This window comes from Crassostrea angulata, chromosome 4, assembly GCF_025612915.1.
Source record: "Crassostrea angulata isolate pt1a10 chromosome 4, ASM2561291v2, whole genome shotgun sequence".
Lineage (NCBI taxonomy): Eukaryota > Metazoa > Mollusca > Bivalvia > Ostreida > Ostreidae > Magallana > Magallana angulata.
In genome coordinates, this window is record NC_069114.1 from 24,261,463 (window position 1) to 24,277,456 (window position 15,994).

A 15,994-nucleotide genomic window follows, 5' to 3' on the forward strand; every position below is an offset into this window, starting at 1 on the left:
TTTCTCTCTCTCTCTCTCTCTCTCTCTCTCTCTCTCCGTGTCTCTGTCTCTCTCTCTGCCTGCAATGTTCGCGAATGAACAGCAATTTTTTTTAAATGATAAAGAGCATTACTGAACAATCGCTTTAATGAGATTTGAAATTCACTCTCATACAATGTAATTATCTGTCTTTGATTAATGCTCTTAATCTGTCAGATCTGTGTGACGTAAAATAGTATTAGGGTTTTAAAAAGGAGTCATTTTCGAGTTATGAACTTCTTTTGTGGGGTCACAGGATTTAACTGTTCTACAGAAGTTTTAAGGTCATTCCAAAAATAATCGTTTTGGTGCAAATTAATCAAATATATATCAAAGCTCACAACTAGATTGTTTTTAAGAATTAGATTAACTAAAACATTCAAAATCTGTTATAATTCTTAAAACAATGTTGTTGTTTTTTGGGTTTTTTTTTTTTTTTGATAAAAATGGAAGTCACTGGAGATTTGTTTCATAACACACTGGATTGAACTAGAATTTTTAAGAATCATGATAAATTTTATAAAAGATAGACTTGCAGCATAAAATATCTATACATTTACATATATGTGATTTGATCCATGTTAAAAGTAAAGCTATTTTTAATGAAACATATTTCAGATTGCTTATTTTCTAACTGAAAGTTAGATTTCCATAAATTATTTCAAATATTTTCATCAACACCATGACTGCCATGAAAGATGAATGAGATAAAAAGATAATCTTAATTGGAGCACTGAGACCATCGATTAATTGTTACGACAAATCTGGAACACCCATCCCATATCCCAAAACGGGATATTATAACGAAAGTAGATTGAAATTTGTCAACTAGGCCGTATTTATTTAGGTTGGAGATTTGGAGTCCTTGAAAATGATTAACTTGGATTTAATGCGACAATTCTATGACATGTCATTACTTTTTCTAATAATTGAAGTTTGTTATTTGAAGTTCTAAATTTTGTTTTTCTCTCACACGTATTTGATGGTTATCTAATTCTTGTAAAGAAGGTTTAAACTTATTTTCATCTTTTCAGGATCATCAGTAAGAAAACTGATAAAATAAAAATGATAGAAATATCAGATTGAATAAAAATCAAATTTTTTGACACAAGACACATGTAGTTGTGATGGGGATGAGAGTGAGGTAAATAATGTAAAGAAATTGGACTTGAAAACTCACAAATGAAATAGAAAATTACATACATTTGTATTTCGTTACAACATGTACAACACTGGCTATTCTACGAAACTCATTAAAACATATCAAATTTGAAAACAATTAAAAATTATATTTTAAAAAATTATTTCTAATTTGGCCGATAATTGCCATGTCAAATATATTAAAGTACTTAGATATATGATATCCGGGTTATTTCAACTTCAACTTCTGTTTCGATTGGTTAAAATATACCGGTATCATAGCATTTAATTATATCATTATCAACATTTATATATATATATATATATATATATATATATATATATATATATATATATATATATATATATATATATATATATATATAAATGTGATGAATAAGCAAAAAAATTGCCTATGGAAAACGTAACATGAAATAATGAGCCTATTGTCCTTCCTGATATAACTTATTTTAATAAATAAAATATACAACATAATTTGATTTGTTAAAATAATTGATATCAGGAATGACACTATATGATTTAGATATCAACGGAAAATCTATTTATTTTTAGATGAAAATAAAAATCTTTTAATAAAAAATTATTATTATAACAAGTCATTATTAGAAGTGCAAAACTGACTACCTACCCATGTATTGGATGGTTTTTGATGTTTGGGTGTTTATGCATGTCATTTGTATTTATATGTCCCACGAATTCTAATCTCTTAATGAAGAAAACAATGCCAAATTATTTTGCTGATGTGGTAGTGTGTTAGTAGGAGCAGGTCGATCACCTCTCTGATAACAAAAGGAGGATAATAACCGGATAAAGCTGATAGAATCCAGAAATGCACACGAAGTTCAACAACTAAGAGAGAGAGAGAGAGAGAGAGAGAGAGAGAGAGAGAGAGAGAGAGAGAGAGATGTTGAACTTCTGTACATGGACAGCAGCCATTGTCAATAAAACATGTAAATTAATATTTGTCGCATCATATCTCTTCTTATGGAATGCTGACATTCATAATATTTAAAGTTAAATCAGTTATTCATTAATTCACTTAATTTCTCGTTATAAAAAAAAATAAAACAAATATAGAATGATAATTTTTTTTTTCTTTGTATATTAAGACCGAATTATAAGTATACGTAAATTTACCGTTGGTCCACTTTATTACAAAAATTGACGTGTGTGTGAAAAGCTGGTATTTTTTTCATAAATTATCAGAAAGCAATATGCACACCTCTGATTCATGTACAATTGATCTACAAAACAACAACTTTCTATCTTGAAAACTGTAGGAGGAGTTATCCGTACAATGAGGGTACCCTATATGCAATATTTTGCCAAAAAATGACTAAGTTCAAAAGCTGGTATTTTTTTCATAAATTACCAGAAATCAAAATCCTAGCAATCTGCACACCTCTGATACATGTACAATTGATCTGCAAAACAACAACTTCCTATCTTGAAAACTGTAGGAGGAGTTATCCGTACAATGAGGGTACCCTTTTCCTTCGGAAAACCCGGTTAAAAATGAAATTTTATCGATATTTGTTCCATCTAATTATTTAGCTAACAAACGATTTGACAGAAGAGGTGTAAACACTGAGAGAGAGAGAGAGAGAGAGAGAGAGAGAGAGAGAGAGAGAGAGAGAGAGAGAGAGATCTACTCTCCAAAAGCGACAAAACCATATGCAATAAACATTGCTTTTCCTTAGTAATCATAATATCATATATTTAGATAAACTACTAGTATTACAAGACAATGATGTTGAAATTTTTACATGTAATTTTTTTTTATTCTCATAAATGAACTTTCTGCACTCTTTGTACAGAAAATAGTTTACTTCAGAATTGAATCAAGAAATGTGTCCAGTAATGAGAGCACAGTGAGTGTCAATTCAGAGGGATTAAGATTCGATGACCTTCTTACAATGCCGTGTCTTGGATTGGTTCACTGGTTGCCATGGACCCGTTAGTGCCATTAGTGGCCATTCTATCGTGTTACATTTAGTATGGTTTTTTTTACTTGTTACATGGTCAATTTAAAAGAAAACAATTCAAATTAAAGTTCCTAACAGCCTTAAAATAAATTCATTCGATCATATTTTCTTTTCTCGTGATTGTAGTAACTATGCATGGATAGTAAAAGATACAAAAACGTAAACTGAATTACAATTTTCTTGAAACCATGGCAAAAGATATAAATAAATGAATACTTAAGGAAGTTAGATCATGCGATCATAAGTCTTGAAGTTGTTTCTTTTCTAAAGTATTATCTAAAAATCTATGCACATTGTATAACCAAAATTCAAAACAAGAATTTAGGGTCTGTGTGCTTCTTTCAGCGCTACGGTGTATTTAACATGACCTCTCTGAACTCACAGTGCAATGTACAGATAAATGGCATTCCTTCTATTATTTTTCATATAAATGAACCATGATGGCAACAATTAGAATTTTATTCTATTTGAAATAAAATAAATAAAATTGAAATAACAATATTAAAAAAAGTTCACAATTTCATTACCTAATGAATATTTGAACTTTTTGCACTAATAAAGCACTGTTTTCAGTCATTATCATCATTAACATGCAATGAAATTATTTTAAAGTCTAAAACTATGGCTCAAATTTTAACAGATTGACAGAAAAAACTTATGTTCAGAAAATAAAACCATACGAATTGGTCAAATATATAAACTTTTAGATATGGTATGAAATAAGCTGATTTTAGGCAAAAATTAGGATATGGTTTTTTTTTTTTCACTTTTATGAAATAAAGGCTGAATATGCCAATATATGTCAAGAAAAACATAAAACAATTGTTCAAATATGGTATAAGGGACAAAATGTAGATATCACGATGTACAAACTGTCTGGAAGTTTAGTCTGCACTGAAAATTAGAAAGCTTAAATTACAGTACTCTAAAACTATTGTGTTATTTGAAATGTTATTTTTCCTCTTAGAACCTTCCGCTACCAAACACAACTTCTTACTTATTAGTATATGTAATTTGGCATTGTAAAACAAAACTATAGAATTAATATATGATGCAAAATATTCGGACTAGAGATGACCCAAAATGGTTACCTAAAACAAATGAACGAACCTCTTTGATCTTGAAATGAGAACATTAAATTAGATGCAGCACAACAGGTCTTGCCAATGTTCTAATTTGGTAAGATAGATTAACATTATCAATGTCTGGCTAAATGAATCTATACACATGGATTTTAAAAGAAAATGGTAAATGTATCGGAATTTTGATTTCTCCATTTTATATACGTCATACCCGACCAGTCCCCTCAAAACTGGGTCCCGCTGACCTTGAAATCCCGTGTCGTCACATTTAAAGCCGTGTGCATTAATCATAAGTATTAACAGTTCAGCCAGTCTACAGATTACACAACAGATTTTAAGAGCCTTAAAGGTGCATGCACATGATTTGGGTCAACATTTATTTTTCCGTCTTTAATGTTTACAACGCTTTAGTGAGACATTTCTAATAATCAATCAAAATTTAGGTTATAAATGAGATATCTAGCAGACAATTCTTTGTTACATGTATGTGAACAAAACTCAACTCTTGTTTTTATTATTGTATATATTTTGAATTTCCAAGTTTAGACAAAAAATAAATGTGTCACTTTATTTATGTTCAAAACGAATTAGCAGATGAAAAAATCTTAAAAAGAACTTTTACCGATATATCGAAAACAAAGCACGAGCTCTGTTTACATAGCAAAGAATTGTTAGCTCTGCATCTTTGCTTTTAACTCAACGACTGACTCTCAAATTTTGATTGATCATTACAAATGCATTATCAATTTACTTAAACATAGTAAACGGTAAAAAAAAATTAACCAAAAAGCGTGAACATGCCCCATTAATTATTTCAAGGTTACAACAGTTAAGTGGGAAATAAGATAGACAAGACGAAATTATTTTATTATTATTGCCTCAGAATGGGGAAGTCAGGAAGCACCATTACCAATACAGTCATTAAGGTGTGTGTGTGTGTATATATATATATATATATATATATATATATATATATATATATATATATATATATATATATATATATATATATATATATATATATAAAGTGATTACTTTAGAGCGATCGGCGACAGTAGCAACACCTTCTTTAAGAATGTGAACAAATGTTTATAATGTAGCTGTTCTTTTTTATAGTTTCTCAAGTAGTTTAGTAGTAGCTTTAGATCTTGTTTTCTTTGTTTTGTACTCATGTAATTTATTTTTTGGTCCTGAAGAAGGGACTGGTTGTCCCGAAAATTTGACAATTTCTATTGTTCGTGTCGCTAGCCATTTTTAGTGCTTTATATATTCAGACACTTTAAAGATGCCTAGTGTTTGATTCTATTCAGTGCTTTTAATATATATATATATATATATATATATATATATATATATATATATATATATATATATATATATATATATATATATATATATATATATATAAAAGCAGTAAGTTCTTATTTTGGCATATCGTCGGCCCTATAACACACCAGTTAACGATTGGTACTCACTTTTTCTGCACGGCCTGGTGTGTTTAAGATCCGACAGTATCCAAATTAAGTATTCAATGCTTAATGGGAAATTATACACTGAAACTATTTTCCATTTGTGGTACATCTCAGATAATACGCAGTTAAACTTCAACATTAGACATAAGCAATTGTTGAATTAACATTTTGTTTTAGAAGTTTTGTAATCAGAATTAGCATACTCAGACATAACATTCTACAAAACATTGAATTGCGAGGACTTTTATTAAGAATGTTTTTAGAAAAACGACATGCAGGTTACACAGTAAACTGACATTGAAAATTCAATCAACAACATTGACGACGAACGTCATCCGGCACAACAAGTTAGTGGGTCTATAATCTTCTTTTAAGTGACCTTTGTTAAAACCACTGGGTTGACTCATCACTTGATTAGTTGATAAAACACCATTACAAACGCACAGAACACCAGGACTGGAGATGAAAACAATTTCCCTGCAAAATATTGATGGAAGCATACAATGTAAATGTCTAAGATATCGTTAATAGAGAAAAATATATAATATATATATCATACAGATCAAATAAAAGAGTGATTTCTATTCTCTTACGAATGCTTTTTGACAGCAATAAGTCAGCGGAAAGAAAGTATCTACATGTATTTAGATCTATGTTAAATGTTAAAGGGTTATATTTATTTATCAATTAGAGTTATTGCAAATGAATACCTGAACTGTTTTCTGCACATTGAGCAATAACGGCCCCTGAGCAACCGGCATATCCGGTCGTTTCGTCACTTCCGTCATCACAGTCTGATGAACAGTCACAGATAAATGCCTTGTCGATACAAGTTATTCCCCCTGATTTACAAGTAAACCATCCGGCTGGACAAAGCTATTAATACATAAAACATATCACCAGTTTAATATCACCATTTTAATAATCATATAGCTCTGTTAGTGAATAATGAATTAGAAATTTGATTTACTCTACACGTGTGTTGATGAAAATGAGACAAGAGGGCCGGGGTTCTTAATAAACTGATATACTCCGTAGTGATATATATGCATTAAATATCTTTTATCAAGATATATATATACTAACTTAAAGAAATTTCATTTCATATTTTTTTATGATGATTTAAAAAAAACATTTCATGACATTCAAACAACATGTCAATGGGTTTACCTGTACGTAGGCCCCGGCGGCGGGGGTGGGACAGGTCTGGGAGTTACAGTCATCGAGATCACTGGTAGAGCCGATGCACGACTTCCCGCCATTAGCTGGTTTTGGGTCGGTACATGTCCTGGCACGTGACCTTTTCCCTCCTCCACATGAGACAGAGCACGTGCCCCAGGACCCCCACTGGCTCCACGCACCGTCAACTATGAAAGAAAACTGAAAATTTACTTTGCAGGGAAGTACATGTATCTTGTTAGTTGTTTTTTTTTTTTCAAAATGAAAAACTGTTAATGAAAGCTACTACCTAAGTTGGCTATTAATAACGAATTCCAATTTAAGTGTTTAATGACGAATTTGCCAACGATGAATTAAATACACAGCTGGCAAGCAATTCTATATCTGTTTTATTATTGTCACTCATACGCTTAAATATTTGCCTTTCATAAGAATATCAATTTAGTTAAATCAAAAGGAAGTTACAAGAGAAATCTGAAGCATTATCATAAAAAAACATATGTCAAATTTTATTTCTTGGAAATTTTCCCCTCGAGCCATTAATATATAAGCAATTAAAATTTGATGCTTTCTCTGTCACTTTAAATGAGACATCATTGATGTAGGCAATGCAACCCCCCCCCCCCCCCCCCCCCAAATAACCGGTCCTAACCATTAAAGACAGAATATAACACAAATTATTACATGAACTGAACTCCTGGAGAGCTGTCACAATCACTTTGTTAAAATCAAAGAATCATACATGTGTAATTGGATTTATTATAAGTTCAGAAACTACACATTTACACTACTGTTGATGCATGCTCTCTCTCTCTCTCTCTCTCTCTCTCTCTCTCTCTCTCTCTCTCTCTCCTTTTTCTTTCGACCGTTGCAAGCAAGTCAGTAATAATACTAGACCCTCTCTACCAGACTACCACTAATGCAGCTCTTTACTACGACTACTGCCAATCTCTCTCAATCAAGCCGTTGTCAAACCGGTTGATGAACGAGGCAGTTATCGTTTAAAATCTCATCATGAAATGTTTAAAGATATTAAGGTTATGAGCCTTCTTACTGATGCAGACTTGTGTGTTACAATCCTGATTTTGTGACGTCACTCCAGCACAACTAGCGCCACCGTACTGAGGAGCAGGATTTGTGCAACTGCGCGTGCGCACTTGTGTTCCTCCGCCACATGATACGGTACAGGTGCCCCAGGCTCCCCAACTAGATAAACCGCCATCAACTGAAACACATAATTGTTTGGTCAGTCCTGTCAACTTGTTTAAGAATAGAGATGAGTATGGGTAATATCAATGATGAATGTGTTAAAGAAGTTCTGTTCTTTTTTATCGTGGGATTTTAAACATTAGCTTGAAATTTATTTCAATGGATTAGACCGTCCTGTTTGAAGAAAACTCCTACTTGGACAATGTTGTGTGTTGCAGTCCTGAGTTGATGTTGTAGAACCAAGACAATTTAATCCGCCGTACTGGGGGGCTGGACTGGAACAGCTTCTAGAACGCGTCTGTTTACCTCCCCCACATGTCACTGTGCATGAGCCCCAAGATGTCCAGCTATTCCAATTTCCATTAACTAGGAAAATAAAAACCGCTTTATTTAAGTAAAAATGAGGGCCATGGAAAATAAGAAAATAAGTTTAAAGATGCATCATCGATTTTGATTATTTGTAATTGTCATAATAGATGTCATATAAAGATGACATGCAACGGGTATTGTTTTTTTGTTTTTGTTTTTTTTTAAAGCTTCTACATTGCATGTACTTATGTTGTGTTATTTGAAGGTTGATCTATGACCGCAAATTATTTACTTACTGGGACAGTTTTGTGTGTTACAGAACTGAGTGCTTGAAGACATCCCGGGACAGTTTACGCCACCATATTGTGGAGCGGGGTTATTACAAGATCGGGTTCGGGATTGCACTCCTCCTCCACAAGTCTCGGTACACGTGGCCCAGGATCCCCAGCTGGCCCATGATCCGTCAACTTGCATTTGAAACAAAGTAATGTAAATGATACTCTTGTTGATGTTTCAAAGAAAAAACACAGGAATAGGAATTTTCAGGTAATATGCACAGCTCACTTTTTTATAAGGTTTTAAAAAGAGTTGCCCTTACAAACTGCTCATTGCTAAAACATAGTTTAACATACAAACATACAACATTCTAAGTTTCATAGGGCCGAATTTCAAAGAAAAACATTGGAATCAGAATTTCCTGATAATATGCACAGCTACGCATTGTGTCCGAAATGCCTTCAGAGTTTCTCTAAATCCCATGCAGCGATTTAGAAGGCTTAGAAGTGCTAACAGACTGTTCATTAATACAACTATATTTAACAGAGGGGCACAATTCTAAGTTTAAAAGGACCAAAACCTTAAGAAAAATGATGGAATCGGAATTTTCTGATGCATTACACACTTGCGCATTGTGTCTTTAATACGATATATGAGAGAATGAGATTCATACAACAATTAACGAAAATGACTGTAATTTATTTTTCTACAATATATTAGACAGTTACAGGCTCTAACTTACTCGGACAGTTGTGTGTGTTACAGCTTTGTGATGACGATGTACTCCCAACACAGTCAGCTCCAAGATACTGAGGGGCGGGGTTTGTACAGGTTCTAGTCCGTGATTGACTTCCCCCACCGCAGGTCACTGAGCATGCGCCGTATGATCCCCAAGACGCCCAATTTCCATCAACTTAAAATTTCATTAATACTGAACATTATATTTTGAATCAGATGCATTTTGTATTCAGGTTTTCTACAGAAGTCAAGACTACCTAATCACTGATTATATACAGATTCATTACGAAATGAGACAATTCTTACTTGGACAGTTGTGTGTATTACAACTCTGAGATGAAGAAGAAGATCCGGAACATGCCGATCCGCCATATTGAGGGGCAGGGCTAGAACAGGTGCGAGTCCTGCGCTGGGTTCCTCCTCCACACGTTACGGTACAGGCGCCATAAGACCCCCATGAAGCCCAATTACCATCAACTAAAACACATTTCTTATAATCATAAGCAAACAGCTAAAAATTAGTTTTATAGCTACTCAACTTTTTGCCACCAGTATTAATCTAAACGTATCTTTATACTCACTTGGACAGTTGTGTGTGTTACAGCTTTGTGACGACGATGTACTTCCAACACAGTTAGCTCCAAGATACTGAGGGGCGGGGTTCGTACAGGTTCTAGTCCGTGATTGACTTCCCCCACCGCAGGTCACTGAGCATGCGCCGTATGATCCCCAAGACGCCCAATTTCCATCAACTTAAAATTTCATTAACTAGACTTTGACCCGTGTTGACATTGCATATGAAATCGGGCATTTACAAAATAGATACATCGAAACACCGTTTATTATATTGTTGACATTTGCATAACCAAACTTCAAGCGTACAATAAAACTATTAATTTCACTACACTCTGCTGAGTTGGAATAATCTAACTGTGTCTCTGGAAATGCTTTCATCCCGATTTTGGAGAAAATTAATAAAGTTGCATTGAAAATAACAGTCAAATTGTTCACAACAAACCATTTTGAAGCTGTATATACACCTTTCTTTGAAAAGTTTAATTCTATAATTGCAGAATTCAACATATTTTAACAACGTTTTTTACACACCATGTTGACATTCGAAACTCTCGGGAATTTTTATAGTAAATGCACTCTCTTAGAGTTATCTCCCGTATTTTCTTTGATGAATAGGAAAAAATTTCCAATTAAAATTAGCACACATTTGTTTTATCGTTTCCAAGTTTATCCATGCAAATGTGTTATTGTGGATACATAAAATAAGGAGCCTCTCGTGATTTAGCGTGAATGTAATGCGCATGCGCAAGATTATAAAATACAAAAAATTCAGATGATTTCCGGAATTTTTTGAGAAATTTTCGTTGATTATTAATTAACGAAGCTTGATTGAGAAAAAATAAAAACAAATTGGTAATCTTCAAGTACCAATTATGTTTAAAATATATAAAACAAAAGACAGTACTCTTCCGATTTATCGGTATTAAAGCTAAAAAATTCGAGTCTATTATTTTAATACAGTAGTATAGATACTAAACATTATATTTTGAATCAGATGCATTTTGTATTCAGGTTTTCTATAGAAGTCAAGGCTACCTAATCACTGATTATATACAGATTCATTACAAAAGGAGACAATTCTTACTTGGGCAGTTGTGTGTATTACAACTCTGAGATGAAGAAGAAGATCCGGAACATGCCGATCCGCCATATTGAGGGGCGGGGCTAGAACAGGAGCGAGTCCTGCCCTGGGTTCCTCCTCCACACGTTACGGTACAGGCGCCATAAGACCCCCATGAAGCCCAATTACCGTCAACTTTATTGATAAAATATTAGATTTTATTTAATGTATTTTTTTATTTTGGAAACATTGAAAAAAAAGTTATTGGTGAAAATTAGGAGATTATCTCTTTGTAAAGCTTACTTGGGCAGGCAGTCAGTGTGCATGTTGTTGATGACGTAGAACTTCCTGCACAGTTACTTCCGCCACCCACTGGCGCTGGATTATTACATGACCTAGAACGTTGCCTACTTCCGCTACCACAGGTCACAGAACATGCACCGTATGATCCCCACGATCCCCATTGTCCGTCAACTTTCAGTATGAAAAATATCAGTTACTGTAAAAATTCAATGAATTAAGGAATATGGGATACAGGGTGTTAGCCACCCCTTGAATATAAACTAAATTCCTTGTAAAGGTCGACTGGTCTCTACCGGGGCTACATCTTTACCAAATATGAAGCCCCAAATATGGGATGTGTAGTGTTGGCCAGCCACATTAAGACTATTTTCATTTAGCCATTACAACTGTAAACAAATTCCCTTTTTTCAGCAAGCTAGCTCTGTCTGTTAATGGAGGTTTAATTCCAATTTCTTTTGTAGATCGACTGGTCTCTCCCGGAGCCCCATCCTCACAAAAATATGAATGCCCAAATATGGGATACAAGGTGTTAGGCAGCTCCGTGAATACTTTCAACAGTATTTCTTAACTTCTCCCCAGGCTAGCTATTTATGTCAATTGCCAGGTCATTTCAGCCAGTGACAATTTTATTCGTCACTGTTTCTTACGTTCAAAAAGGGAGTTTATATGGAATTTGAATTTACAATTATTAGCATACGGATGTAAATTTGAATGCTAGTTAAAAACCGACCACAGAATACTATTTGCTATTAAGTGAATTATATATCATAATAGCAATCCAACTTCTGAATGCCAAATGAATGATTATTGCATTTTTGATTTTATTTTCCCCCCGATTTTGATTTGAAGATAACTGCTAGTTTCAATTGGATTACCTCTACATGCGTTAGTTGGTGTACATGAAACGGTTTCACTTCCAGAACCAACACACTGTTTTCCGTCATAAGCTGGGGCCGGATTTGAACAGGTTCTTGTTCGAGTTTTGGTTCCAGATACTGTGCCCGACGTTGGTTGACAGGTCACAGAGCATGCACCGTATGACGCCCAAGAAGCCCACACACCATCAACTGACAAATTTAAAAAATTGGCATGCATAATTAAATTCTGAGGCCATATTTTTTTTTTTATTTTTTTTTCTTTTAGCCGGGCTCTGCTGAAAGCAGAGTCCTGGCTGTAGACAGGAAATTGCCAATATTACTATAAATAGCACAACTTCAAAAGTAAACAAAAAGGCAAACAGCGTCAAAGTAAAAGCTTCCGCTATACCAAATAGTTAAACAAAGAGCCACGTTTTGTCAAAAGTATTGGCATTTTGTTTCTTTTTTTTTAATTTCGAGAGAATTGTCTAACTTTTTGTTTTCTTATCAATAACGTGTTTTTAAAACAAGACTATGCATTTTGGACACATACAATGCGCATGAATTTTCATGAACTGCTTTGCTGCGCGTTGAAGAAATGGGGATTGAATATATAACGCTTGTTGCAAAATTCAAGGCAGCAACTGTTGAATTTTTTTTCTACTAGACAGACATATTTTTGTTTACAAAATTTGGTCGCTCTCTGACGCTTTGCAGACATTAAAAGCAAGAGAGAGAGAGAGAGATTTTCAGTCTTTACATCACAATATGCATAAAGACACACCAAAAGAGTCCGGCTTTCAGTACTTTGATTATTTACTCACCAGGTGGCGGTTTAGCACAATCTTCGTTTACTTTTCCATCCCCGTCATCATCTATGTTTGAAGATGTAATGATTTAATTTTTTACATGTAAATTGTTTTATAGAATAAAACTTAGAAAACGCATAAATAGCTATTTCACATTTACAAACATTCATCGAAAAATGGTGTCACCTTTGTTTTGGTTTTCCGGGGTACATAGCTCCTCGTCGATTTTTCCGTCACAGTCGTTGTCTATACCATCTCCTGTAACTGTCGGCGTAGGGACACAGACCTAGAACAAATCAAGTTTAGTAAATTTTCTACAATTTCAAGTCCCAAACACTTATAGAACAATTTAATTCAAATCTTATCATTGTGTATTTTGTGAATGCTTTTAAAGAAAAAAAAAGTGTTTGTTATTTATCAACCTACATAAGTTATAAACTTTCTGCAAGTTGATTTCGCAAGCTTTTTCAAGATGTAAATAAAAACGATGACGCAAAAGCGTGGTCGAAATGTTGGTAGAGGGCTAACGCATTCGGAGACCAAAGGAAAAGCTATTTAGTCAAGAGGCCCCCGAGATGAGCAATATTGATAGTGAATATGTTTATTAGTGATGTTATAAACTGTTAAATTTATTCATTTTTTAAAAAAGCTCTGATGTCATGAAATGGATTATTTTGTCAACGACATACAGTATTTTCATATATTCAAACATACAAATTTGATGTCATGCCTCTTTCTCAATGTTGTTTCTCTTTATACTTTTCCTGCGCACTTGCGCAAGCCCACACAAACGTGAATCGCTTATAAATATGCATTAGAAAGTATCCATTAGAATTCAGTCCATCAAATAAAATTACTCAATCCACATCAATGAATTGTCTTTATTTGTCACAATGCTTGCTTTTATACAGGTCATCATGCTGTCGAACTTTGTGCTTAATTTTTCACATCGCAAAAATAGCATTAAAGGCGTACGTATATACAGCTTTAACGGAGACAACAAATTAGAGAGTCTATGTCAAACTTCTGTAAAAAATATTGTTAAAACTTGTCTTCAATTTCAGGGCGAACAAGAGACTTTGACATGATAGTTGATAGATTACCGTATTGACTTTGGCCATTCTCATCCCAGTGGTAAATCCGTAGGTTTCAGCGGAGGCTCGGCCGTATAAAAATCCTCCAAAAATGGCGATAGGGGATATGTGTCGGACTGTGTGGGTTCCCTCAGTAATTGATATATACCCCCCTATGAGGGTGGTTCCAGAAATTGCTTTATACACTGTATTTGTAGGAAACGCTTTACCATTAATTCTTAGACCAGAGGCTTCGCTCGCCTCAACGATAAACATAAAGAAATTTTCATACGAGCCCTGAGAGTACTTCGGGGTAGCAAATGTGTAATCTGCGCCGTACTGTTCAACAGGAGGAATGATCAGCATGGAGGGATCGGAAGGTTCGGAGGAGCTCTGCTGGGACTGAACGAATTGGGTTACCATGATTGGTTTGTCTGCTACAATCCTACAGTATGCTTTGGATGAAATAAGCTTCTGTACCATTCCTCCCTTTTTCGATATCGTAAAAGTAGACGTATATCCTCCCGTTATTTTAACTGTAGTGCTATCTTCGCTGGCAATGAATTTGAAATAATCACCAACAGTTCTCTTCGGGATTGGAACCGTAGCAAAGTTTTTACCCCATGTGTCTACTGGGGTCATTTGTTCAACCAAATGATCTTGGGAACCCCCAGCTCCAATTTTTGTCTTCTTGTTTCCAGAAAATACGGCAACCTTTTTGGTAGATGTGACGTAAGTTCCGGTCAGGTCGCCAGTACTGACAAGCTGCCATGTGTCGTACTTGTTTAGAGTTTCCTTTACCGTATTGCCTTTATAGTAAGTTCTGCCTCCATACTTTACATTCCTGGACCCGATGTGCTGCCCGAGGGTCACGCTTGCCACGGTAGAATCTTCCACCCCTACAACCATCAGCTCACACTGCCTGTATGGTGGATACCACGCAACGACGTAGTACTCATCGGACAAGACGTCGAGAGGAAGACCGACAAAGCCATCGTTGGAGTACCTTTCCTTATTTATTCCGTAGATGACAATTTCATCAGTTGCTTTTACCAATATTCCTATCAAACGTAAAAAACTTGTACTATCATAGCTCTATGACATCGTAAAAAACAGAGAGAGAGAGAGAGAGAGAGAGAGAGAGAGAGAGAGAGAGAGAGAGAGAGAGAGAGAGAGAGAGTTACCTTTACTCTCTTTTCTTGATCCAACAACTCTTATTCTGTAATCAAAAATCAGCTGTTTCACCTTGCCTGCCGTTATAGAGAATGACGCTGAGATTTTTGGGCTGGTACATTTTGGTGAGTCTACCTTTACACTGACCACAGTGGTCCGGGCGGTCGTCACAAACAGCTCACACTGTACGTACGAACCCATGATATAATTTTCCATAAAACCTATGATGAAGTCTGTACCACGGTTGTCTGGGGCACCTGTCAATTGATAAAAGACATGGAAAACAGAACAATATCAACATTCGGAAAAAAATCTGACTTAATATGAATTTCTCTTCTCTTTCCTTCTCCCTACTTCTAACAGTTTTCCTTGTTCTTTTTTTGGACTTCTTAGTCAGAATCATGAAAATTTGTTATGGGGAAAAAACCTTCATATCATTCAAAACTTTTATACAATGAACTAGTATTATATAGAAGAAATAACTACATTTCTAGTTTTTAATGCCTTGTCAAAATTTGAAAGTCAAAAGTTGAGTTACAAGCAAGATACTGAGTTTGAAACTTTTTATTTTGTCAACAAAACCCTAGTCTTGTGGGATTTTTTAAATCTTTTTTTTTTTTGGGGGGGGGGGGGGGGGAGGCAGAAGTTTCTATTAAATGTTGTTGTTTTTTTGTTGTTGATAATATTACTTAAGAACACATGAAATGAGTTTAT

General features: G+C 34.4%; 2 protein-coding genes across 4 annotated transcripts in view; both read right to left on the bottom strand.

Annotated features, from left to right (window-relative positions):
* Positions 1-5,945: 5,945 nt before the first annotated feature.
* Positions 5,946-15,994, bottom strand: part of LOC128180256 (SCO-spondin-like) — a 41,394-nt gene continuing 31,345 nt past the window's right edge. For 2 of the 3 annotated variants that reach the window (XM_052848219.1, XM_052848218.1), the window contains 10 exons: positions 11,090-11,260; positions 10,011-10,181; positions 9,736-9,906; positions 9,434-9,604; positions 8,712-8,882; positions 8,302-8,472; positions 7,952-8,122; positions 6,889-7,085; positions 6,429-6,594; positions 5,946-6,195 (listed from right to left, as the gene is read on the bottom strand). In XM_052848219.1, coding sequence (XP_052704179.1) covers positions 6,125-6,195; positions 6,429-6,594; positions 6,889-7,085; positions 7,952-8,122; positions 8,302-8,472; positions 8,712-8,882; positions 9,434-9,604; positions 9,736-9,906; positions 10,011-10,181; positions 11,090-11,260 — 1,631 coding nt within the window. In that variant the 3' untranslated portion in view covers positions 5,946-6,124. The remainder of the gene's footprint in view (positions 6,196-6,428; positions 6,595-6,888; positions 7,086-7,951; positions 8,123-8,301; positions 8,473-8,711; positions 8,883-9,433; positions 9,605-9,735; positions 9,907-10,010; positions 10,182-11,089; positions 11,261-15,994) is intronic. The other variant, XM_052848220.1, reaches the window with a different exon arrangement.
* Positions 11,381-15,994, bottom strand: part of LOC128180283 (IgGFc-binding protein-like) — an 11,152-nt gene continuing 6,538 nt past the window's right edge. Inside the window, exons 3-8 of the mRNA XM_052848259.1 lie at positions 15,292-15,537; positions 14,138-15,168; positions 13,221-13,320; positions 13,050-13,100; positions 12,244-12,435; positions 11,381-11,481 (exon numbers count right to left, since the gene is read on the bottom strand). Of these exons, the coding sequence (XP_052704219.1) occupies positions 11,381-11,481; positions 12,244-12,435; positions 13,050-13,100; positions 13,221-13,320; positions 14,138-15,168; positions 15,292-15,537 (1,721 nt within the window). The remainder of the gene's footprint in view (positions 11,482-12,243; positions 12,436-13,049; positions 13,101-13,220; positions 13,321-14,137; positions 15,169-15,291; positions 15,538-15,994) is intronic.